This window comes from Nicotiana tomentosiformis, chromosome 3 (assembly GCF_000390325.3).
Source record: "Nicotiana tomentosiformis chromosome 3, ASM39032v3, whole genome shotgun sequence".
Lineage (NCBI taxonomy): Eukaryota > Viridiplantae > Streptophyta > Magnoliopsida > Solanales > Solanaceae > Nicotiana > Nicotiana tomentosiformis.
Window position 1 is genome coordinate 19,791,487 of NC_090814.1, and position 25,135 is coordinate 19,816,621.

At 37.7% G+C, this 25,135-nt stretch overlaps 4 protein-coding genes and 1 non-coding gene across 5 annotated transcripts; 2 read left to right on the forward strand and 3 right to left on the reverse strand.

The window, feature by feature from the left end:
* Positions 1 to 664: 664 nt before the first annotated feature.
* Positions 665 to 1,599, forward strand: LOC138907452 (actin-like). The gene is made up of 2 exons (XM_070198050.1): positions 665 to 1,212; positions 1,534 to 1,599. The coding sequence occupies exons 1-2, from the start codon at positions 781 to 783 to the stop codon at positions 1,597 to 1,599; spliced, it is 498 nt and encodes a 165-aa protein (XP_070054151.1). The 5' UTR covers positions 665 to 780.
* Positions 1,600 to 3,803: 2,204 nt separating this feature from the next.
* On the reverse strand, positions 3,804 to 4,244 carry LOC104092025 (protein STIG1). Its single transcript, XM_009597506.4, has one exon. The coding sequence runs from the start codon at positions 4,242 to 4,244 to the stop codon at positions 3,804 to 3,806; it is 441 nt and encodes a 146-aa protein (XP_009595801.1).
* A 707-nt stretch (positions 4,245 to 4,951) lies between these two features.
* Positions 4,952 to 8,171, reverse strand: LOC104092024 (uncharacterized). Its single transcript, XM_009597505.4, has 2 exons — positions 7,663 to 8,171; positions 4,952 to 6,302 (listed from the first exon to the last, which is right to left on the reverse strand). Exons 1-2 carry the CDS (start codon positions 7,993 to 7,995, stop codon positions 6,213 to 6,215), a joined length of 423 nt encoding a protein of 140 aa, XP_009595800.1. The 5' UTR covers positions 7,996 to 8,171; the 3' UTR covers positions 4,952 to 6,212.
* A 6,308-nt stretch (positions 8,172 to 14,479) lies between these two features.
* On the forward strand, positions 14,480 to 15,336 carry LOC138907453 (uncharacterized). The gene is made up of 2 exons (XM_070198051.1): positions 14,480 to 14,640; positions 14,703 to 15,336. The coding sequence occupies exons 1-2, from the start codon at positions 14,480 to 14,482 to the stop codon at positions 15,334 to 15,336; spliced, it is 795 nt and encodes a 264-aa protein (XP_070054152.1).
* Positions 14,746 to 14,852, reverse strand: LOC117275731 (small nucleolar RNA R71). The gene has a single exon (XR_004505936.1). It is a non-coding gene; the product is annotated as a small nucleolar RNA R71 (small nucleolar RNA).
* Positions 15,337 to 25,135: the final 9,799 nt, after the last annotated feature.

A 25,135-nucleotide genomic window follows, 5' to 3' on the forward strand; every position in this document is an offset into this window, starting at 1 on the left:
CATCCAACCCAGCTTCAAGTCGCATTTGCGACCTTCCCATCACAAAAGCGAATACCCCCAACTCGCATTTGCGACAGCCGCTTCGCATTTGCGAAGATCACAGCCCCTCCCTAGATATCGCATTTGCGAGTCCGATTTCGCAAAAGCGGGACTCGCAATTGTGAATAGGTGATCACAATTGCGGGACTTGCATACCTGAAACACTAGACTCATCCGAGTCTCTCGGGCTCCAATCCGAACATGTACACAAGTGTAATAATATCTTACAAACTCGCTCGCTCACTCAAATCATCAAAATAACATCAAACATCAAGAATCGATCATCAAACTCAAGGATTTCAACTTACAACTTAAAACACTAATTCGAGGTCGATTACCAAAAACATTGATCGTAGTCAACTCTACCCTCATTTTAAGTGAAAAATCACGTTTTCTTCAAAATTTCTCATAAAAGCTTTCTGAAAAGCAACACGAACCACGCACGCAAGTCATATAATACCAAATAGAGTTATGAGAGATCTTGAAACATAAAAATAAGGCTATTATTCAAAACGACCTATCGGGTCGTTACAAGTGGGTAGAAGTTTTCAGATTTTACATGTATGAAAAATAAGGCCAAGCCTTTAAATTTATAGACGAAGAAGGGTGAGATGGAGATGTGCAATCCAAAAGGTGCTTCTTTCATTTCTCATTCACACCCTTTAAAGAAAAACCCAAGAGATTCTCTCGGAGAGAGGCTACTCTTTCTCCACTACGGCTGAGCGGGAAATTGTTAGAGATATGAAGGAGAAGCTGGCTTACATTGCTCTTGACTACGAACAAGAACATGAAACAGCAAAGACTAGCTCATCTGTGGAGAAGAACTATGAGCTGCCTGATGGACAGGTTATCACCATTGCCCGTGCTGAGAGATTCCGCTGTCCAGAAGTGCTATACCAACCCTCGATGATTGGAATGGAAGCTGCTGGCATTCACGAAACCACATACAATTCCATAATGAAATGTGACGTCGATATCAGAAAGGATATACGGAAATATTGTCCTCATATGGTTCCACAAAGTTGGCAGGAATTGCTGATCGATAGGATGAGCAAGGAAATTACAGCATTAGCCCCAACTAGTATGAAGATCAAGGTTGTTGCCTCACCTGAGAGGAAGTATAGTGTATGGATCGGAGGATCTATTTTGGCTTCCCTCAGCACATTCCAGCAGGTATGCAAATTTGCAGAAATGTTTTAACACTTCTTGCGCGCTTTATCTCTAAAAAGATGCAAATTGAGCTATTGCACTGTCTCATTGTATGGTTGTTAGTGTTAAGCTCACAGAAATTAAGATAATAGATTCCTTTGGCTGTAATAGCAAACTCCTTAATTGGCTTATTTGCTATGGTTGAGAAATGCTGATTACCTGAGAACTAATGCTGACTAGTAATTTCTATGCAAAATGTTGATCGATTTAAGCTGAAAGGTGATTATACATTTGTTGAGATGGTGCAAGACATTTCTTATATCTATTTATTTTTCCTGAGTGCAGATGTGGATAGCAAAGGCAGAGTACGATGAATCTGGGCCTTCAATTGTTCACAGAAAATGCTTCTAAATATAGCTGCTCAGAAAGAAAACAGTTCATTATAAATTCATTTTTTTCATAAATGTTTTCGTGTAGAAGAGCGTATGTCAAATGTTATTGTGATTTGAATTCGATAAGAGTTTCTAACGAATGATTATTATATTATTACTCAACAACAAACCACTGAGAGTGGAGTGTACGCAAATCTTATGTTATATTAGTTTGTGTTTGATGGAACTATTTGAAAAGAGGTTATTTTGTCCCTCATTTAAAAAATAAAGAAAGCAAGAAATGTTTAAAAGCACTTCTTTGTCTTATATAGCTTGAAAATTGTAAATGATGTTTTGGAGGAAAATTCAAATTTGACTATATTATTAATAGTCCAGATTTGGCACTTGAGCACTTGGGGCGATTAATTGGGCTTTGGGCCAATTAAGTAGTCCATAATTAATATTTTAGTCACATATAATTTCATTAATTAATTAAAAATATTTTTAAATTAATTTCAGGAAAAACGCTTTTTGACAATCTTTTTTTTAAAATTCAAAAAAGGTGACCATTGATTTTAAAAGGTACCTATTTATGAAGAGACGGTGTATTAATTTCAATAGACTCCTAGAGGTATTATAAATACCCATATCATTTCCAAAACGAAATACATCTTCACATTTTCATCTCTTTCTTTTCTACTTATTTTCTAAAACTCACAAATATTATGTTCTTGTGGGAAAGTCGAGTTAATTGCTGAAACTCGAATTTCAATGACTTTGTAAATCCCGGAGGAATTCTGCTATTATCCCCGCAGCAACAAAGTGGGAAGCTTAAATTTCTTAAGGACAGTGATTACGCTATCGAAGCCAGCTTATTTCATCCCATTATTTTTCTAATACCTTACCCCTACCTTATGAAGGTAGAGGGGTTATTTTTAATAGACCCCCGGTTCGAGAAAGAAACCAACAAAAAGTAGAAACAACAAGTAGTGACCATAGTAAGCAAATGTGATATATAAATTGAAGGGACAGAGACAACATATAGTAAAAGAAATCTGCAGATACGAAGAAACAAAAATACGAGACTAATACTAATGTTACCGGCGTGAAAACGCTTAACCACCACCTTAATGCTCAATAAGGGTGTTCACAAAAACCCGAAAAATCGAACCAAACCGATCAAAAAAACTGTTACTTTTTTGGTTTGATTTGGTTTGGGTTTTGAATTTAAAAATCGATCAAATTTGGTTTGGTTTTGCTTTTAATAAAAATATAGCCGGAAAAACTCGAACAAAACTGACTATAAAAGTAGCTATTTAAAATTTATTATTATAATTATATTTTTATTAAAAACTATCTTAAGATTTATGGTACATGGTAATCGTTTTTACTTTTTGTCTAATTCTTTGCCATTATAATAATCTATTTTTTTGCCTTCCCTAGACCATATGTGAATGCGGAATATTTTGTGCACCGGTCTGCCCCCCTCACCCCCTTTTATTTTGCCTTTAAATTATAGTTCGATTGGTAGTTTCCTTTGCTAAGTACAAGAATCTATTTCATGTTTAAAATAATCTATTTTTAATTGAGTTCTTAAATTATTCATTGCTATTTGGTTCAACTATCATCAATATAATCTTGTTAAATGATAGATTTCTCAAAGAGCAATTGGTTTGATAGGGTTACATTGAAAATGTGGTCGTCAGAATATGTGTTTTGTAGTGTATGTCTCATATTAATGGAAACGCCGATAAATAACCGAAAAATCGACAAAAACCTAATCGATAAAAAATTGACTTAATTAATTTGGTTTGGTTTCAATATATGAAAAACCGACTTACTTGATGTGGTTTTTTTTATAGGAAATAATCGATCCAAACCGAACCATGAAACCCCCCTATTTCTCAACCTCGATACCCTCCTCAAGGGTAATGGTTGACAATTTCTTTATCCAAATATGTAATTTCCTTCATTTCCCTTAAATCTTTTTGCCCCTTATAGCTTTTTCAGTCTTCAAAGCAGATCACGCGAAATTTACCATGTCTAAAAACAAGATGGTGCAACACACAAAACTATGTATACCAAGTCACCTTAAATAGATTACTAGCCATAACTTACTACAAACAACACAGAATGCAAATCTCCAACGTTATTAGAGTAACATTTCACCCTAGGGACAGGGGAGTTAGTTATTTGACAGGCTTACACAGACTCTGGTTATTACTAGACATAGGGAAAATATACTTAGGCATAGTCACAAAACCCAAATGAACACTTCTGACCAGGAGAGCAAACATTAGAACACTTGCCACAATTGCCATTGTCTTTCTGGATGTCCACACAGATCCCACCACAGCATCTCGTTCCAAGGTTACAGACAAGGCCACAGGAGCCACAGTTGAACCTGTTGGTGGACACATCAACACAACTGTAGTTGAAACAACATGTATTGCGTTCCGATAATCTCTTGCAAGTTTTGCAGATCAAGTTGTAGTCGGTAGAATTTGTCGAGTATTCTCCTAGCTTTCTGGGAGGAGGAAATGCACCTTTTCGCGCAGAAAGAGCAACATCGGCGTAAGAGTTTGTAGTTGCATTTCTACGGTTTGTCTCGGGTATAGACATTGTGGTAATTGGTGTGCTAGAAAGAGTGAGGATGATGAGAATGAGAAGGTTGATAAAAGCCATAATTTGATACTGGTGGTTTCTGCTGAGCTTCAACAAGGTTTTATAGCTATACAAGATGGTATCAGAACATAATGTCAAATGCTAAAATCTGAAACAACATGACTTGTTTTTTCGATCATAACTAGAACCCCAAGAATTTGGGGGGTAATCTGCAATAAGTCAAAGTTGTATTCCCCAACTGTCTATTACAGTTGCCTGTAAGTTGGTGAGGAACATAAATGGAGCTTTGATAAATGTCAAAACCTATGCAGCTTAGAGTTTGAACTTGTTAGTTCAGATCTTGGATTTACAATTCCAGCCCAAAATTATTTGTTCTTGGAAGCTTGAACCTAAACCAAAATAAGGTGATTTAATACTTATTAGGAGATATAATGAGTCTTTTTTTCTACTATGCCCTGAAGTTTTTGCTAACAAGAATGTACAAAAAAGGATATTTAAACAGAGATTAATAGTAAAAAGTTACAGCCCTAGGGTCATTATGCATAATTCTGATTGTCTTTTGATTGTTTAGGAGATCTTACTGCATGTTACAAACAAAATCATTAATTTGAGTTAAAAATAATTTTAATCACACAATTTCATAGACAAAATTATACTTTCCTCAAATCTACAGTGCCTTTCACTTGCCTATATTAGCTTTGCTATATCGTTTAGTTGAACATGATTATGACAACTTGAAGTTTGCATATTTGCATTATATGAACAGGTTGAATCAGCAATGCTCCAATTATATTGAATGAATGAATCAGTTACCAAGAGGAAAATCCTAATAGAACTAAAATGGCGAGTTGCATGGTCTGAACTGATATAGGAGACGGGATGAGCTTCTTTTTCTTCTTACTGCTACAATCGCTTGGAATTATGAGAAGTCTCCCTTGAATATTGAATCACTGATATAAAGCAAAAAGATAATCAATACGAAAGTCGCCCATAAGATGTACAGCAAAATATTTTGTAGCTTCAATCCTTCCCATGTTCGAGTACTCAGAATAACATGATTAGGTTAAGTCTTTCGCCACTTTGGTCCTCGGTAAGCTTTCAAAGTATGTTTTCACTGCTAGAAGACTCCTTCCTGTCAACTTGACACCTATTCACATGGTTGAGCTAGTCAACAGACAAGGATTCAATTAAGCATCATGAAAACTGATAGGCAGCATTGTGATTCTTCCTTTGAATGATTGTGAAGATTCCGCTTCAACCACCTTGACATTACAGTTTACAGGATTATGTAGGTCCAGTGCGCATTATATGTGTGGTGAAATCAAGCGATAATACTCTTCATTCCTCAGATGTAGCTTCTGGACTATCTGTACTAGCTAGATCCACTAACACAGATTGTTATATAAGCCCTCTAGCTGCTTTAGGTGAATCCAAATGTTATCCCCTAAATTTGGGGATCATCATTTCCTCTCGACTAGTTCATTGCTGTTGTTGTTAGCTTCTCTGTACTTATTTCTCCACACAGATCTCACCCGCAGATATATTATTACCATAACTCACAATCACATTCAGTGTTTTCTTTTTCCTTTTGAGCATCTGCAAACATATACAGCTCGGGGCGAGGGAATTAAAGGCCTCTAAGTTCAGAATTGTTATATACTCAAGAATGAACCCTTCAGTGAAAGTCAGATACATTCTACTCGAGGATGAAATTTCACCAAAATTGACAATATTCAATGTCATAACTTCTCATTCTTTGTTTTTCTCTTATCAAATTACAGAAACATGGAAGTAAGAGAATGAAATAACAACGCAACATTACATATCAAAAGCAACAGCTTGACAAAATAAGAAATACAGAAAACCGTTAGAGAGATATGTTACTGACATAAATAATGTAGTTACTATTTCTTACCATGGACAGAAGAATATAGTGAGTCGATGTTACTTAGAAGCCAAAGCAAAATCTTTGCCTTCTAACAAGTCAGAATGGAATGAACTTCCATTTGAAGTGCATAACAACTTTACCTAATACGTATCACTTATCAGACGCCTGTGCCGGTTGTAATGTTTCTCAATGAAGACCTTGGAAGCTCCTTCAACAGTTCTGCGCCATGTCTATACATATGAAAAGAGAAACAAAAAGGTGATTTTAGAACAAATCCATCAGTTTAAGTGTACAATTGCAGATGTGAATAGGTAAAACTAACTGATGAAATAAGGATTGTCTCTTTTGCACAAGACGATCATTAAGCTCTGCAGGCACGTACTGACGATTGTCTCATGTAGACTCTGCCGAATACAAGTGATTCGAAGCCTTGGAAGAATGAGACTTATCGATATTGTTCAGTATATATCTACAGAATGATAATGCACATTTAACATATGGTTTCAAGGCCTTTAGTGTCATTGACTAGCAAAATGACAATGAGAATAGCTTTCATTTCATAAGCCTTATTTTCATTCTTGCTGCAGTCTCTACACCTACATCATCTGGGCAAAATAGAACACTTCTGTGATAAAGTATCATTCTTGCACCGAGCAAATCAAAGGCAAATTCAGGATTTAATATCTGTGGGTTCAACTTTTAAGGCTCTTAGCATTGAACCTATTATAATTTTATATACTTATTTGTTGCCATTTTAGTATATTTTTACACATAAGTTTATACTTCACGTTAAAAGTGTTGGGTTCAGATGGACCCGGCACTGGATCCGCCTTTGGAGCCAATCACGAGTTGAATGTAATGCAGGAGCACAGCCCATATACTGAATGTGCTGAAGAATCTTTATTAAATGGCCGTATTTGACGGATTCAACCAACCTGCTACGTACTTCTATTGGGACTGACAACCGAGACACATTGTTTATGCTGATGCAAATCCAGATTACTTTCTTTTCAATGTAGTTAATATATCAGATTCAAATGCAATGTCAATAATTGCCAATCGATTTCAAGTCTCCTTCTAATGCAACAATTCCACGGCTAGTGGTGGATGTAGAGTGTTAGTTATCGCCTTATCGGTTCATCCAAATCCAGTAACTTTGACTCGGACCATGTATATATATTAAAAGATTCCCTAAATGAGTACATTTACTTGATTTCGGATCTAGTAAATCAAATGAGTTGCGGTAGAATTCCAAACTCACACTCATAAAATTCAAATTCTGGATTCGCCTTTTTGTTTTCCTACCGGGTAGTAGCAAAGTTTCTCATGCCAATAGGAAATTACTTATTTCTTGGACCATTTCCTTAACCATGTATATCTCTGCTTAAATGATAAATTTCCAATTCTTATCACATAAATAAAGCAAGCAAATTTTAGTTTGCCCCAGTAGTCAATCTTCTCCCATCTCCCCCCAGACTCAAGACAGGCTAAGACAATCCCCACCAATATACCACAAATTTAATGAAGAATCTAATATATAAACTAGTACAGCAAAAGTATTAGAATGTCAAGAAGTTGTGGAAAGCTAACCTTCTCAATAGTACCCAAAAAGGATCTGTTCCTGAAATCCCTAGCTCTACTCTTAGTTTTTCCAATTCCTAAACGCCGAATCAATGCCACGGATCGTTGAGAACCAACAGGAGGTAGAAGGGACTTCCTCTCACCCAAAACAGTAGTAGTGCTGCTCCCATCGGCAGTGGGTTGTATTCTTTTCCTGCGTTTAGCTAACCCGAGTTCCTTCTTAGCTAAAGCTTTATCTTCTGATTCAGAACCCATCTCTGCAAACTTCCTTAGAAGCTGATCTGATGATGCTTTTGTTACATGTTGAACTGTAGCAGCAGCAGCATTTTCCTTTGTTTCCATTTATGATGATTATAAAAAAAAGAGACAAATAAATTTGATAGGAAAATAGACAACAAGAAGAAGAAAACCAAGAATCAAGAAAATGAAAGAGAGAGATTATTTGGAGATTTAATTTGTTTTCAGTACGAAAGTGATGTAAATTGTGGAAGACGAGGTTGTCTGAAATGCCTAATATGTGGGAAGAATGGACCGTTGGAAGAGAATAATGGATTTGAATAATATAATGTAAGAAGGGGAGAAATAGCCGTTGGGATAAGCAAAACCTATACTTGCATTATTTAACTACTGTGGTGAAGTTATTAAACATTGGTGTATTTGTTTTGCTTAACGAGATATAAGTTGACTGGTCAATAAGTTGCGCCAAATGGATAATATTTCCAACCATGTACAGTTAAAGTAAATGTAAAAAAGAAGTGTGACCTTGGAAAAGAAAACTACATCTGTGACCCAAAAAAAAGAAAAAACAGAATTAACTTTTATACCACAATTATGAAATTATTTATCTCATTTACAAGGTGGGATATATAATTCAAATTATTATCCTAGGATAACCTAATTTTGAACCAAACGATCCCCAGGAGGTGGATAGGTAATACTAGTTATAATTAAGGTTGTCCAACGGGACGGCCGTCCCATCCCATATCCCGTCCCAACCCACTTAAATCTAAACGGGATGAAGCCATGTTAAACGGTACATGGGATGGGACGGGATGTCCATTTCGTCCCGTTTATCCCGTTTCCGTCTTGTCCCGTCCTGTCCTGTCCCGTCCCGCCTGTCTCACGTATTTTTTAATTTTTTTTTTAAAATATAGCCGTTGGGCAACGACCTCCATTGCAAATTTAGTCGTTCCCAATGGCTATAAACGGCAATATTTGCCCCCTCCCCCCAAACTTTAAATATAACCCCTAAGTTTATTAAATTATACTTTGACCCTATTTTTAACTATAAATACCATATCCTTCTTCATTTTTTCCCACAAAAATCAATCATTCTCTCTCAAATTTCTTACATTCTATCTATATTATTCTCTCAATTTTCTCACAATCAAGTGATCAACTAAGTTTCAAGTATTTTGGCAAATATTTGGAGCAACTTTCAAGCTTCAAATTAATTCGTCAAGTATTTGGAACAATTTTTTTGGGCAATTTCTTCAAGTTTTAATATTTAATCACGATGCACTCATTCCATCTCCTAATTTTAATATATAATTTTTGCGTATCATTTTAGTGCTTAATTTTTATGTTTACTTTACGTGTTCTATTTTCGTATTTCATTTGTGTGTTTAATTTTTGTGTTAACTTTTTAAATTTAATTTCGTATTTAAATTATGGCACCTAAAAATATATTTGGCCTATTTAAAAAAGTAGTAAAAAATGTAGTAAAGGTGATAGTAGTAGTAATCATAATCCTAATCCTAGTCTTAATCCTAATCATTCTCCTAGAATTAGAAAACATATAGATGAAATGACTCATGTTCATGAAACTTTATTTTCTCAACCCCTTCATGTTATAATATTAATTTCGGAGAACAACTAGATCATGAAACTTTACAAAGATAATTTGAAAATGATATTTTTATTGAGGATAAAGAAAATGAGGAAGAAGAATTAGATGAAGCACCCACTAGAAGAATTAGTTGTAAAAGATGGTATTAATTTATTTTCTTATCTTAATCAAGGATTGGAAAGTATTAAAGACGAAGAAGGCAACAAACAACTTTTGGCATGGTGGAGGAAGCGTGGCAAGGCTTTTCCAACACTTTCAATAATGGCCCGAGATATCCTGGCTATTCAAGCATCATCAGTAGCATCGGAGAGTACTTTTAGCGCGGAAACATTTCAAATCGGAGATCATAGACATTCATTAATGGAGGACAGCCTAGAGATTTCTGTTTTATTTAGAGATTGGATTAATTCAGAAAGAAGAAATCTTGGTTTTGAAAAATTAACCACTAGGGAAGAAGAAGAATACAATGAGATACTTAGAACTGGGAGCGATGACGGCATGGAACTCATGGAATATCAATCAACATTGCCAATTCCAGAGCAATGTCCGAGAGAAATTATAGATAAGTTACAACGAAACTATATAGGAGCTTACAAATATTAGTATGATAATTTGTAACTGGCTACTAAGAGGCGTAGTTCAAACAGAATCCTTCCTAGAAGGTGGTTGCGTAGATTAGGTGTTCTTCAAAAGAATTATATTTATATGTGAAATTTGAAAGTTCTATTAATAAAATAAAAGTCTCCAAGCCTTGAATTTTTTTATGAATTGTCTTACACTCTTACTTAGTTACTTAATGACTTCAAATTATATTAAATAAATTACAACTCTATTATAATTAATAAAATATTTCATTACAAGTCTTTTATTTTAATATTTTATAATTCTTTACTTAGTTTTCTAATTTTATTATAATTTATTAAGTTTTAAGTTTACTAAATAAGTCAAAAAACTAGTCATTGCAAACTTTAAAAACTTAGTCATTGTCAAAAAATTAGTTGTTGCCAAACTTAATGCTTAAATAATTAAATTTTGTTTTTTTTAAAACGGCCTACTTAAGGCCCGCGAAACCGTCATGTCCCGTCCCGTTTGTTAGCGGGATGGGATGGGCCTACCGTTTCGTCCTGTTTAGGCCCGTCCTGCCACCGTCCCGGCTAAATGTCGTCTCGTCTCGTCCCGTTTATTTGGTCTTGTCCCGTCCCGTCCCGTTTATTTGGTCTCGTCCCGTCCCGTCCCGTTGGACAACCTTAGTTATAATCAAAGGATTATAATATTAGAATAACTTTATTTTGAACCATACGATCCCTAAGAGTTGATGTACAACCCTATTTGTGAATATGCTTGGTTTAAGTTGGACATATGGATAATTACATCTTAATCCATTATATTAAGCCTGTCAGGTGCCACATCAGATTTTTCGAAGAAAAATATATTTTTGGGCCAAGTTTATACTTTATATTTTATTTATCTAGGCCTTAATTAGATGACTTTTATGTTTAAGAAAACAAATGACTTTTGTGTGATAAGTCTTTACTTGAATGACCATGGGCAAAATGTTCCCAAATAACTTTTGTTCTGCCCCTAATTAATTAATTAATGCATATACAAGTTACCATTGCTCATATCCAAATTTAAGTTATATCTGCGCTCGATTTTACGCGATATAATCATATTTAATGTTTCTTTTATAACTTTTACCGCTCCAAGAACATCAAGTGTAGGTCTTAAGGCATTACGTTCAGTCACATTTATATTTGGTGAATATAATTAGATTTATGAAAGTTTACATAGGAGCAAATGAAAATATTGCTTCCAACTCTGTGTTGGGTTCATTCCGAGGTCACTAACTAATCATTCTTAAGAAGATAATCTTGAGATTTAAGGAAGAAAATACTTTTTTACTATTACAGGGCAGATTAATTAAATACATGCATGAGCAATCACATTGTATTGAGTAAAATTTACAGATGACAAGTAGATGCTTCCCGAATAGACACGTGGTAGTGAAGAGAAGTGGAAGATGAGTAAGCAAATAGCTTACATCGAAAATAGGTATGTGACCGGTATGTATAAGTCCCGAAGGCATCTTGAACGGAGACGAGAATTTGAAAGTAAGATACCGGTTAGAAAGGTCAACATTAAAGGAGCAACCGTTATAGAAAATAGCATTTATTGTCAATCGTTATGCATCTATCAAGAAGGGGTTTTACTCACCTTGAAAAGGAGCATAATTTGAGGATCTTATCCCCTCTAATTTAGCTATAAATACTGAAATTTGTACTCATTGAAGGATACAAAATACTTGTAAGAAAAAAGGCTGATAGTATTCTCTCATCCTATAAAGTTTTATTTTACTACTATTAAGATTCTCGCATTGTTCTTGTCTCCAGAGAGATCAATTTGAAGCTCAGGCTTGTCTTTTCTTCAATTATTTTTATTTTACTCGCTTTGCTTTTTGTTATTTAATTTTACTGGGCTATAAATCACGTTACAGATTTAATTGTACCATTTTACGGGTAAACAGTTTGGCATTTACCTTGGGACATAGACAATCACGGTATTACTTTGATATATTCCTCTTTTACTAACGTACTTTGAAGTGTTTCTATAGTAAGCAAAAAATAACTATGGCACTCAATGATGTCAACAACTCGCTCAATGCTAGAACAAACAACGGCAACGAGCATGTGGACGATTTCCATGGTGGGGATCAGCAGGATGATTCAACAAGTGAAACCCGTATCGACGTGAATGAGACAACTCTGAACCGGAAAGAATAAAATACTCGGCATGCATGGAGTCCTACCCCTGATGATATGGATGATGAACCCGTTGCTGATACGGTAAAAGTTTTGAGAGCACATCAATGAGAAATCATGAATCATCTCTCAATATATGAAGAAATAATGACTGAACTCCACCAAGCGCTATGGGTTGCTTCAAATAATTCCAACGGTGGAGTTCGAGCTCCTCTTGGGGTGCCTATAAATCAGACGGCGCCAAGAACTGATAACATCACTTCAAGGGAGGAGTTCAGATCGAATAATAACCAAGCAGGTAGTGTAGGCAGCGGATCCGAAAATGATAACAACACAGATGATCCTTTTTAAGACCGAGCTCATGAGGTTCATTAGGGAAATGTATGCTCGAATAGATCAAAATGCTAAAGAATTTCATACTCTGATGGATCATATCCGGGGGCAACCCCGGTCCTGAAGGACCTGGACTCAAAGAAGTATATTCAGTTGTCGTTCAAACCAAGTGCGGCCCTGGAGTTGATTCCAAAGAGATTCAAGATGCCAGATATTCCAAAATACGATGGAATATTGATATTCAGCTTAATGTATGCATATTTTGATGTATATTGCCTCACATTGTGCTACTGTATCATAGATTTCGGATTTGTAATATAATAATTTATGCTAAGTTGTGGTATTTCTATGTGTAGGAATCATTTGGATGCGATTTAGGACAAAAGTGTGCGAATTGGAGCGAAAATGGGAAGAAAAGGCAAAACTGCACATTTGAAGGCCACAGGCAGCGCGGGTGGCGCACAAAACAAAAAGTAGGAAAGTTGAGCGCCAGAGCCAGCGCCCCATGCTGCCCTGGACACTCAAAATGGTAACATGTCCTATTTCGACTAGGACTCGGTTATTTCGACCCAAAATGTTCCCAACTCATATAAAAGCCAACCTAAATCTATTTTGAGGGGGAGGACGTGACTTTGGGAGAAAAATAAAAGTACGAAATACTTGGGAGCACGGATTTGATCAATTCTTACATTCTTCTTCTAGTATTCATTGATTTTATGTTTGAAAATATTATCTTTGATGATTGTATGAACATGAATGGCTAAGAACCCTATTGCTTTGGGGTCATGGGTGCTACATGAATATTGACGTTTGAAGTTTAAATTGATGAGCTTGATTTTATCATATTGGGTTATTTATTTAATTCTATTTTTAATTATTTTGCTGAGTCGATAATAGTGAAATACTATCTACGAATCTAGAGTTGAACTCTAAAGTGAGAATTCTAGATTGCAGATAGAATTAAATAGAGCAAGTTCTTGAACCTGGGCATCGAGAAACGGATTCGCAATTAGGATAGAAATATACCTAATTGCCTTGCTTTGTTGGACTACAGGAAGTATAAATGCATTCTTGTTAGTCTTAATTCCATAGACATATAGGTATTAAGTTAGCTTGATTAGGCGAGTAAGAACTCGATAGATTCTTATGAGTAATATCAACCCTGTCAATCAACAATTCAGATAAATTAATTAGTCATTTAACCCAAGAACGCAACAAGATTGTTAGCTAGCCTATGACCCTGGAACACTCTCTCCTACTAAATTTTTATTCGAAATTGCGTAAGTGTTGTGGTTGATTTCTAGTTATTTCATTGCTTGATAGTCTCTTAGGTAGTAAATTAGTCACTTATATATTTTGTGAGAAATCTCTTGAATCGATATGTTATTTAAGTTTGAATATGTCAAAATTTAATCATAAGCCTCCGTGGGAACGATACTCTACTCACTACTATATTACTTGACGACACGTATACTTGCATACGTGTGTTTGGTCTCAACAAGTTTTTGGCGTCGTTGTCGGGGACTTAGAAATTAGCTACTTGTATGAGTTAAGCTTTTATTAGTTATTTGTTCAAGTTTTAATTTTTAGTTTATCATGTTTGTGTTAACGCGGGCTCTTCTCTTGAATACGGAGAAGAAGAAGCGCAAACAACCTCCTTCCTCTTGATCCTGAAATTGAACGAACACTTCACAGAGTGAGGAGGGAAGTCGAAGCTATAACAAGAATAGAAAGAGAGTTGGACATCGTAGTTCAACCACAGCCAATAGAGATGGCAGGTAATGAAGAGCGTCCAGTGATAGAAGCTGCAAGGCCTAATCTTGCGAATATGACTCAGGCTATTGTGAAGCCTAATATCATTGGTCACTTTGAACTCTAACGGTACATGGTACAGCTGATTCAGTCCACAGGGCAATATGTGGGTCTATCTCATGAAGACTCGCAGAGGCACATTCAAAACTTCCTGGAAATTACAGACACTTACAATTATCCGAACATTTCCAAGGACTATGTCAGGATGACATTGTTTCCCTTTCCACTGTTGGGGTAAACTAAGTAATGGTTGCAAAAGGAACCTACAAACTCAATCCACACTTGGGATGATCTAGCAAGGAAATTCTTAATCAAGTTTTCCCTACTAAGAAGACAAAGTCACTGAGGAGACAGATTCTTGGGTTCCAACAACGGGATGGCGAGACTCTTCGTCAAGCTTGGGAAAGATACAAGAAGCTACTCAGAGACTGCCCGCATCATTGTCAGACTGATGAGGTGTTGGGTCATACTTTCATTGATGGGATGGACGAGACATCAAAGATGAATCTTGATTCAGCTTATAAGGGTAGTTGCATGGCAATGCCGTATAGTGAAATCCATCTCCTACTAAACAACTTCACTGCTAATGATCATAATTGGCAAGGATATGGGGAATCACGAAGAGCAATTAAAAAGATAGCAGTCGGTGTAATTGAGCTTGATGACTTCTTATCCATGAGAGCAGATATAGCAAAATTGGCAAATCAAATGAATATAATGACAATGCACCAAACACAACAGATGCAACATGTACAACATATATCTACTTGTTGCGAATTATGTGGTGACAGTCACACGAGTGACATGTGCTCCACGAATCCTGAATCTATCTACTATGTAGGGCAACAGAGTACAGGTCCGGTAAATCAGCTTGCACAATATGGGAACACTTACAATCCAAATTGGAAGAATCATCCTAACTTCTCCTAAAGTGGAAATCAGCCGACTCCGAATCATTATAGACCTCAAGGAAATTTTAATCAACCTCAGAAGCCACCCCCAACAAGTAGAGGAGAGCACACATGATTTGTTGAAGAAGTTGCTGCTCGACAATCAACAACTCAGGACCAATTTCAGAAATCTTGAGAGACAAATAGAGCAGTTAGTGTCAAATCAAAATACTAGACCTGCAGGCGCTCTTCCCGGTGATACATAGAAGAACCATCAAGTTAATGCAGCTACACTCAGAAACGGGAAGGACTTAGAAGAAGTGCCAAAGAAGAGAAAGGATAAGCCTATACCTAAGTGGGAGTTGATCCCTAAAGCAACACATGAGTCAAAGAAAGATGATGCAAGTTCAGAGCCAATGAATGTTGCAAGGCCGCCACCACCATTCATTGGATCTGAACTTGCATCCCACCCTTCTCCCAAAGATTGCATAAGAAGAATGATGATCGCATGTTCAACAAATTTCTCTCTATGTTGAGCCAGGTTCAATTGAATATTCCATTGGTGGATGTACTTCGAGAAATTCCAAAAGTATGCAAAGTACATCAAAGATATAGTGGCTCACAAGAGGAGATTGACTAAATTCGAGACAGTCGCACTTACTGAGGAGTGCACTTCAAGGGTCCAAAACAAGCTTCCTCGAAAGTTTAAGGATCTTGGCAGCTTCACCATCCCTGTGAGGCTTGGTAATATTGATGTGGGTCGTGCTCTTTGTGATTTGGAGGCGAGCATAAATCTGATGCCCTTGTCTGTGTTCAAGCAATTGGTTCTGGGAGCTCCAAGACCAACCACTGAGATGTTACAACTAGCGGATAGATCCATAGCCTACCCTGAATGAGTGATTGAAGATGTGTTGTTGCAAATTAGGAAATTCATCTTCCCAGCGGACTTCATTATCCTAGATTATGAGACTGGTGAACAAGTTCCAATCATATTGGGACGACCTCTCTTGGCTATAGGTTAATAAAGTGAGAGAGAGAAAAATTATTATGAGGGTGGACAACGAGGAAGCAGTTTTTAATGTCTACAAGGCGATCCAACTTTCCCGCCATTATGAGGAGCTCTCTATGATATCTGTTGTGGAGGTGGATGAGCAATGTATTGACACGAGTGTATATCTAGACGATTCTCTAGAGAAAGTACTCATGTTGTTCAATAGCTTGGAAATTGATGAAGAGGTTGATGAGATGATGCATATACTAGATGCATCATGTGGTTACATGTAGGGATTAAACCCCTTTGAGCCCATAAATAGACCAAGTGGGCCTCTTCCAAAGCCGTCGATTGAAGAAGATCCAAAATTGAAACTTAAACCCTTGCCCTCTCACCTTCAATATGCTTATTTGGGTGGTTCTGACACTTTACTTGTTATAGTTTCTTCTCACTTGTCTAAATTGTAGAAAGAAAAGCTATTAAGAGTACTAAATGAGCACAAGCGAGTAATTGGGTGGACAATATCTGACATTAGAGGCATTAGTCCAGCTTTCTGCATGCATAAAATCCTCATGGTAGAAGGGCACAAGCCAAGTAAATCCAATCATGAAAGAGGTGGTAAGAAAAGAAGTGATTAAGTGGCTTGACGCAGGTATTATATTTCCAATCTCTGATAAAAAATAGATAAGCCCAGTCCAATGTGTGCCTAAGAAAGTGGGCATGACTGTAGTGGTTAATTAAAATAATGACCTGATTCCCACAAGAACTGTGACTGGGTGGAGAATTTGCATAGATTATAGAAAACTAAACAATGCCACCCGAAAGGACCATTTCCCCCCTTCCCTTTATTGATCAAATGCTTGATAGATTAGCCGGGCAGGAATACTACTGTTTCCTAGATGTCTATTCGGGTATAATCAGATTGATATAGCCCCAGAGGACCAAGAAAACACTACATTTACGTGTCCCTATGGCACTTATGCGTTTAAGAGAATGCCCTTTGGTGTCTGTAATGCACCTGCGACTTTTCAAATGTGTATGATGGCTATTTTTACTGACATGGTTGAAAGATTTGTGGAAGTGTTCATGGATGATTTTTCTGTGTTTGGGCGTTCTTTTGATAATTGTTTAATGAACCTTGATAAAGTACTCTCTAGGTGTGAAGAGACAAACTTGGTGTTAAACTAGGAAAAGTTCCATATTATGGTACGTGAAGGTATAGTCTTGGGGCATAAGGTGTCCAAAAATGGTTTGCAGGTAGACAAAGCAGATGTTGAGGCGATTGAAAAACTGCCCCCACCGACATCCATCAAGGGCATTCGTGGTTTCTTGGGCCATGCAGGTTTTTATCGTCGTTTCATTAAAGATTTTTCAAAAATTTCTTCTCCTCTATGCAATCTTCTTGAGAAAGATATCCCGTTCAAGTTTGATGATGCATGTATGAAAGCATTTGAGGAGCTGAAGTGAAGATTGGTGACTGCACCAATTATCATTGCCCAAGATTGGGCGCAGCCATTTGAGTTGATGTACGATGCAAGTGACATAGCAATAGGAGTTGTTCTGGGGCAGAAGAGGGAGAAAATCTTTCACTCCATTTATTACGCAAGCAAAACTCTGAATCCAGCCCAGATGAACTACACTGTTACTCAAAAAGAGTTGCTTGCAGTGGTGTGGGCGTTTGACAAGTTTAGATCTTATCTCGTGGGAACCAAAGTCATCGTCTACACTGATCACTCAGCTATAAGGTATTTGTTTGAAAAGAGAGACGCCAAGCAAAGGCTAATTCGATGGGTCCTCCTCTTGCAAGAATTTGACTTGGAGATCCAAGATCGAAAAAGAACAGAGAATCAAGTGGTTGATCACTTGTCTAGATTAGAAAATCTGAACCATGTAGCTAGGGGGGGTCGATCCAAGAAACATTTCCGGATGAGAAGTTATTGGAAATCACCTCGAGTGAAACTCCATGGTATGCAGATTACGTGAATTTTATTGCAAGTGGGGTGACACCACCAGAATTGACACCCAATAATAGAAGAAGGTTTCTACATGATATGAGGCTCTACATTTGGGATGAGCCATTCCTATATAGCAGTGCGCATATCAGTTGGTATGAAGGTGTGTCTATGAGGAGGAGATGAATGCAATATTGCATGACTGTCATGGAGGAGATGAATGCAATATTGCATGACTGTCATGCTTCTCCATATGGAGGTCATCACGGTAGGGATAGAACATCCCAAAAAGTGCTCTAATCGGGTTTCTATTGGCTAAAATTATTTAAGAATGCACACGACTTTGTTAAAAAGTGTGATATGTGTCAAAGAACCGGAACAATCATGAAGAAGCACGAGATTCCCTTGCAAAATATTTTGGCACTAGAGCTATTTGATGTTTGGGAGATTGATTTCATGGGACCGGTCCCATACTCTAATGGTCACAGGTACATCTTGGTGGCGGTTGACTATGTGTCTAAGTGGGTAGAGGCCATTGTTCTTCCTACTAATGACGCAAAGGTAGTGATAAACTTTGTAAAGAAGCACATCTTCACACGCTTTGGGACTCCAAGGGTGCTGATAAGTGACAGAGGAACTCACTTCTATAACAAATTAGTGAATAATGCTTTAGCAAAGTATGGAAGCACAAGGTTACCATCGCCTATCACCCCCAAACGAGTGGTCAAGTGGAAGTTTGAGCCAGGTCAAGAAGTTCTCTTGTTTAATTCGAGGTTAAAGCTTTTCCCCGGAAAGCTTAAGTCTCGATGGGTAGGGCCTTTCGTTGTGGAAAGTGCGAGGCCTCATGGAGCGGTAGAATTACGTGATACGAGCTCAAGTGGTACCTTCTTGGTAAATGGGCAGAGAGTAAAATATTATTGGGGTGGTGACATTGCACATCACAAGACCTCGGTGGAATTAGCCGATTCTTGAAAATGTGTTGATTCATGTCGCGACGTTAAATCAGGCGCTTGTTGGGAGGCAACCCAATTTTTAATGCTTTCGTTGCTTAATTTTTTGTTTTCTTTTAGTTAGAGTAGAATAGTTTTGTTTTCTTTGTAGGTATAGTCATCATAGGTGGGAATGGTGTGGGGTGTGTATAATGTATATATTGAATGCTCGGGTTAAGGGTTGCTTATATGAAAAAGAAGAAAAAATCAGAACAAGCCCAGGCCAGCGCCCCACGCTGCCTGGGGCGCACTTTACAGAAGCATCAGCACCCCCAGCGCCAAGTCCAGCGTGGGGCACTGGGCTGGGGGTCAGGGAAGGTGTAAATGTTTTTTATTTGTTTCTTTCTTTTTTCGTTGTTTTAAGACCCAACACCCATTAACCCAACCCAACTACCCATCTCTTATCACATACTAACCCATAACCAATTACCCAAACCCAAACCCCGCCTAAATTAAAACTCTAACCCAAAACCCCACCCTCTCTCTCCCGTAACTTTCAAACGACCCCCCACTCTGTCTCTCTCTCCGCTGCTCTCTCTATCCTTCTCTCTAAAATTCTTCAACTTTTGTTGCTCACCCTCATCTCAAGACTCAAAGGTATGTTCTTCTTGTTATCCTTTTCCTTGTAATTTGTAATTTCTTAGTGTTTTTTTTAGTTCTCCTTCTCCAACAACCCCAAATCACATTGATCTCTTTGACATGTTTTTATGTTATGGTGGGTGGCCCTATTGTGCACGAATTAGTTGCCAATATTGGTTGTGAAGTTGTATTTGAAGTAGTAAACTACAATTCCCTCTACTTCATGTAAATTTTGGAGGGCCACCTTGTTCCACCATTATTGCAATAAGAGAAGCAAAATTGATGCCCACAAGGTGTTTGCCAAAATGCCTAAGAGTGTGAATTGAACACCGGTGAATTCTGAGTACCCGAGTGTCATTGTATATGCCGTTGGGCGAAGTGTGGGGTGTTTGGAGGTATTGTGTCATATTGTGAACTATTGTAAGTAGTAGTTAATGCATAAATTGGACTCTAGCGTTGTTTGCTTGCACAACGGTTAAGTTATGACTATGTTTGATTAATTGAATTGTGGCATGGGTAAGTCTTGAGTACCTATCGCCTTGTGATGAAACATTGGTACACTTTGAACCACTATTGTGAGTAGATTATACATAGCCTTCGGTTTTAAGTGTGGGGTCATCTTTGCCACTCACGATGACCTTGGGCAAATTTCTTGATTCATTCTCACCTTTGTGTTTGTCGTGTGTAAGTTGTTATAGCTCGTGATAGTGTCGCCAAAGGAAAAGGGGTGGAAAAGTCCTCCGACACTACTCCCCCTACCAAAAAATGCAAGCAAGGTGAAGGTTCGTCCCGGCAAGCTAAGGGAAAGCAGGTTGCTAGCGGGTCGACGAGGCCACCACGACCTCGGGTGGATCAAGTTCGAGAAGATGCCATCAAATGGCATGATAACTTTGTTCCATATGGGAAATATATCTCCAAAATGGGGATTAATGTGAAGGCCCTAGAAAAGAAATTCCCGGAGGTGCTTTCCCGGTTGGTAGAAATGAAGATGGAGAAACTCATAGAATGCCCGGGCCCTGCAAATCTGAGCATGGTGCGCGAGCTATACGCCAATTAGAACGCGGACTTGTTCTGATCATGTGTCCAAGGGAAGGATATACCACTGGATAGAATATCCTTATATGCATTTCTGGGAGGTTATAGCCCTAATCAACGGAGGCTACAAAAGTTCGTCAAAAGTCCACGCTACCGGGCAATACGTCACACACTTTATGGCGTTGATTCTAATGCAAAGTGGATGCAAACTAAGGGAAATGCCCACCTTGAGATGCTCTGTTTTGACTTCAACAAGATGGCTAAGTATGGCAAAACAAGATGGCTATCGTGAAGGCTAGATTGATGTCTGTCGAGCATAACAGTGAATGTACTCGAGCTCGAGTGTGTGTGATCTACTTTCTGATGACCGGGAGACCCATAAATGTGGGTGAGCATATACTTGGGGAGATGGATCGCACCTTCTTTGGGGGAAGGATCAAAAGATTTTTCTTTGGAAACCTCCTGACACTTGGGGTACCGGAGTACCCTGGACATAATAAGGTAGTGGAGGCACCCAAGGCATTACTAGACATCATATCCTTGTTGGATTCCACATCAAAGCTAAGCCAGGCTGCAAGGAATGAGAGGGACAAAATTTTTAACATGTATCTTTATAGTTCCCTTAATGTGATAATGAGCAAGCTAGGGGTGTCGGATGAGGAGCGCATGCATTTTAGAAATGATCTCTCCAGCTTTTCCAAGGAGATGTTGGGCATAGCACCGGGCAGTCCCATTCATCTGTTTGAGGATGAGAACACTTACAAGGGATCTGATAATGAGGATGCCGATGATGATAAAGTTACGAGGCCCATGCCTTTGGTGCCCTTAGGAGATGATGATGAGCCTAGAGCCGTGGATGGTGGGTATCTTGAGGATGCGGACTCCGACTAGCAGGGAGTTCTTTCTTTCCACCTTACCTTGTTTTGAATTTGTTATGCATCGCGGACTATGCATTGTTTAAATGTGGGGTAGGGGAATACTTCCTATATAAAAATTTTATTGTTAGTGTGTTGTTGTTTGTTTAGCTTAGTTTAGAACTCACATAGTCTAATTAGCTAGTAAAATAAAGGGGGAAAATCAGAAAAAGATCGGACTTGTCCCGATGATGGATATGTTGGACAATTTTCTTGAGGGATTAAAGTCCGATTAAAAATACCAAAAATATTTTCTTTCATTGTTTTTAGGATAGTTATGTAGTATCCTTTGGTTTTTCTTTGGACGTCGGTTCTTTTCCAAGGGTGTAGCTCGAACCGGGTGTGTGTTTTTTATTTTTTATTTTTTTAGGAGTAGGATAGAGAGAAAACTAAGGTGCTCTGAGGTACCTGTTGACATGGTGTTGGCACATTAAGTTATGGCATGTGATCTAACTTCCTGAATATTTGATTTGAATTGTAATGCCCAAGTTAAGTAAGTAGCCTAGTCTTTGACGCCTTGTTCTTAGTTGGCTAACTTGTATGCCACCTAGTGCATTATTGCTTAAAACTTCTCAACTCGATGTGCTTGCTTGACTTGAGAGTCGAACAGAACCATCTTAATTGAGTCAAGTGTGATGTATGTGTAAGGATTGGTGATATTATGTGCTATCTTGTGAAGTCTAGAACTTGCCCCGTGTATTAATCGAAGGAAAATCGTTAAGTTGTGCTAGTCTAGGAAATGACTTAGGCGTTTATTGCTTGACCATAGAAGTGCTTGTCAATCACAAATAAAAAAAAAATCCGTTGCTAGCCCCTTTTAGCCTATAGACCTTTTCTTTGGCACCCACACTACATGACATATCCCTATTTTATTCTTAATTTGAGCTTGTTGAACCTTTACCTCCTAAGGCACTTAGTCGCTAAGGTGAGAGATTGGGGAGTGGCTTTTGAGTGGAACCATAGAAGGGCCCTTAAGGTGCATTAAAATTGTGAAAGAAAAAAGAAAGAGGTCACTAGCCGATGAACCTTAATGTATGGAGTGTGTGGAGAAAAGAAAAGAAAAAAAAAGGAGAAAGAGAAAAAAATTGTAAGAAAAAAATAGTAGTTCAAATAATGTAGAAAAACACACATCTCCTAATCTTTCGAATTCGGGCTAGTGGGAATATAGAGGTGCTTAATTGAAAAGAGGGTTATGTTATATATGGTGTATAATGAGTGAATTGATTGAAAAGAATATATGCTCGATTTGCGAGTGTAGTGTATTAAAGTGCTTAGGAGGGTTAGTCACTATTCCTAAATATATAATACCCGTCCCTTAGCCTACATTACAACCATAAAATCCTAATTGATCCTAGATTTGTCTAACTTAGATTAGTAGAGATATACACTACAGGCAAGCTTATGGTACGACCACAGGATGCACATAAATTCTTGATGAGAGTGAGTGAATTTTGTTCAATTGTGTGATGTCCTCAATTTATGTTCAACGGTATATTTGACGTATAGGCTAATTTTGTATTCACTCTTTTGCTTGTGATAAGGGCACTTAGTCTCATGACGAATTGGTGATGTTGTACACTTCTTTTGTTGGGTGAGTGCATGAGTTGAGGATGGTTAGTGGTAACGAGTCGTCTCTTGAGGTAGCGTGGTTGTGGAGAGGTTTCTTGAGTTGGTTGAATAGCATTGTGTATACTTGGGCTAGTTTAAAAACGGGATGAATGTGAAATTCGTGTGTTCATGCTTAATTGCCGGTATCAACCATAGTCAAAATGTAGAGTGTTTGATTGAATTAATTGTGAATTTCTCTTTCAAAGTGATAGGTACGTTTTGGGATGTTAATGTAGCTCCATTGCTCGAGGACGAGCAAGAGTCTAAGTGTGGGGTATTGATATTCGTCTTAATGTATGCATATTTTGATGTATATTGCCTCGCATTGTGCTCTTGTCTCGTAGATTTCGGATGTGTAATATAATGATTTGTGCTAAGTTGTGGTATTTTTATGTGTAGGAATCATTCGGATGCGATTTGGGACGAAAGTGCGCGAATTGGAGCGAAAATGGGAAGAAAAGGAAAAACTACACATTTGAGGCCCACAGGCAGTGGCGCACAAAACAGAAAGTTGAGCGCCAGAGCCAGCGCCCCACGCTGCCCTGGACGCTCAAAACGGTAACATGTCCTATTTCGACTAGGACTCGGTTATTTCGACCCCAAAACGCCCCCAACTCATATAAAATCCAACCTAAACCTATTTTGAGGGGGAGGACGTGACTTTGGGAGAAAAGTAAAAGTACGAAACACTGGGGAGCACGGATTTGATCAATTCTTACATTCTTCTTCTAGTATTCATTGATTTTATGTTTGAAAATATTATCTTTGATGATTGTATGAACATGAGTGGCTAAGAATCCTATTGCTTTGGGGTCATGGGTGCTACATGAATGTTGACGTTTGAAGTTTAAATTGATGAGTTTGATTTTATCATATTGGGTTATTTATTTAATTATATTTTTAATTATTTTGTTGAGTAGATAATAGTGAAATACTATCTACGAATCTAGAGTTGAACTCGAAACTGGAAATTCTAGATTGGAGATAGAATTAAATAGAGCAAGTTCTTGAACACGGGCATTGGGGAACAGATTCGCAATTAGGATAGAAATATACCTAATTGCCTTGCTTGGTTGGACTACAGAAAGTATAAATGCACTCTTGTTAGTCTTAATTCCATATGCATAAGTATTAAGTTAGCTTGAATAGGCGAGTAAGAACTCGATAGATTCTTATGAGTAATATCGACCCTATCAATCAACAATTCAGATAAATCAATTAGTCATTTAACCTAAGAACGCAACAAGAATGTTAGCTAGCCTATGACCCTGGAACACTCTCTCCTACTGAATTTTTATTTGAAATATCTTAAGTATTGTGGTTGATCTCTAGTTATTTCATTGATTGATAGTCTCTTAGGTAGTAAATTAGTTACTTACACATTTTGTGAGAAATCTCTTGAATCGATAAGTTATTTAAGTTTGAATCTGTCAAAAGTTAATCATAAGTCTCTATGGAAATGATACTCCACTCACTACTCTATTACTTGTGTTTGGTCTCAACAAACATCGGATTCTTTCCGGGAATTTTGTGAACGAAGCGATTTTTTCAAGCTCTTCTAAGGTTGATTTTGTTGCGTCCATTTCTTCTGGTACCTGGAAAGATTTGGGCACCTGGTAAATATCCGATGTCTCTTCCTTATTATCATCTTCTGCCGGGACTGAAACACAAGTTGACGCCAATTCCTATAATTGTATTGATTCCTTCCGCCTTACTACTAGACAAAGTGATAACATTCATGTCTCTTGCAGTAGGTTTATCACCTCTAATT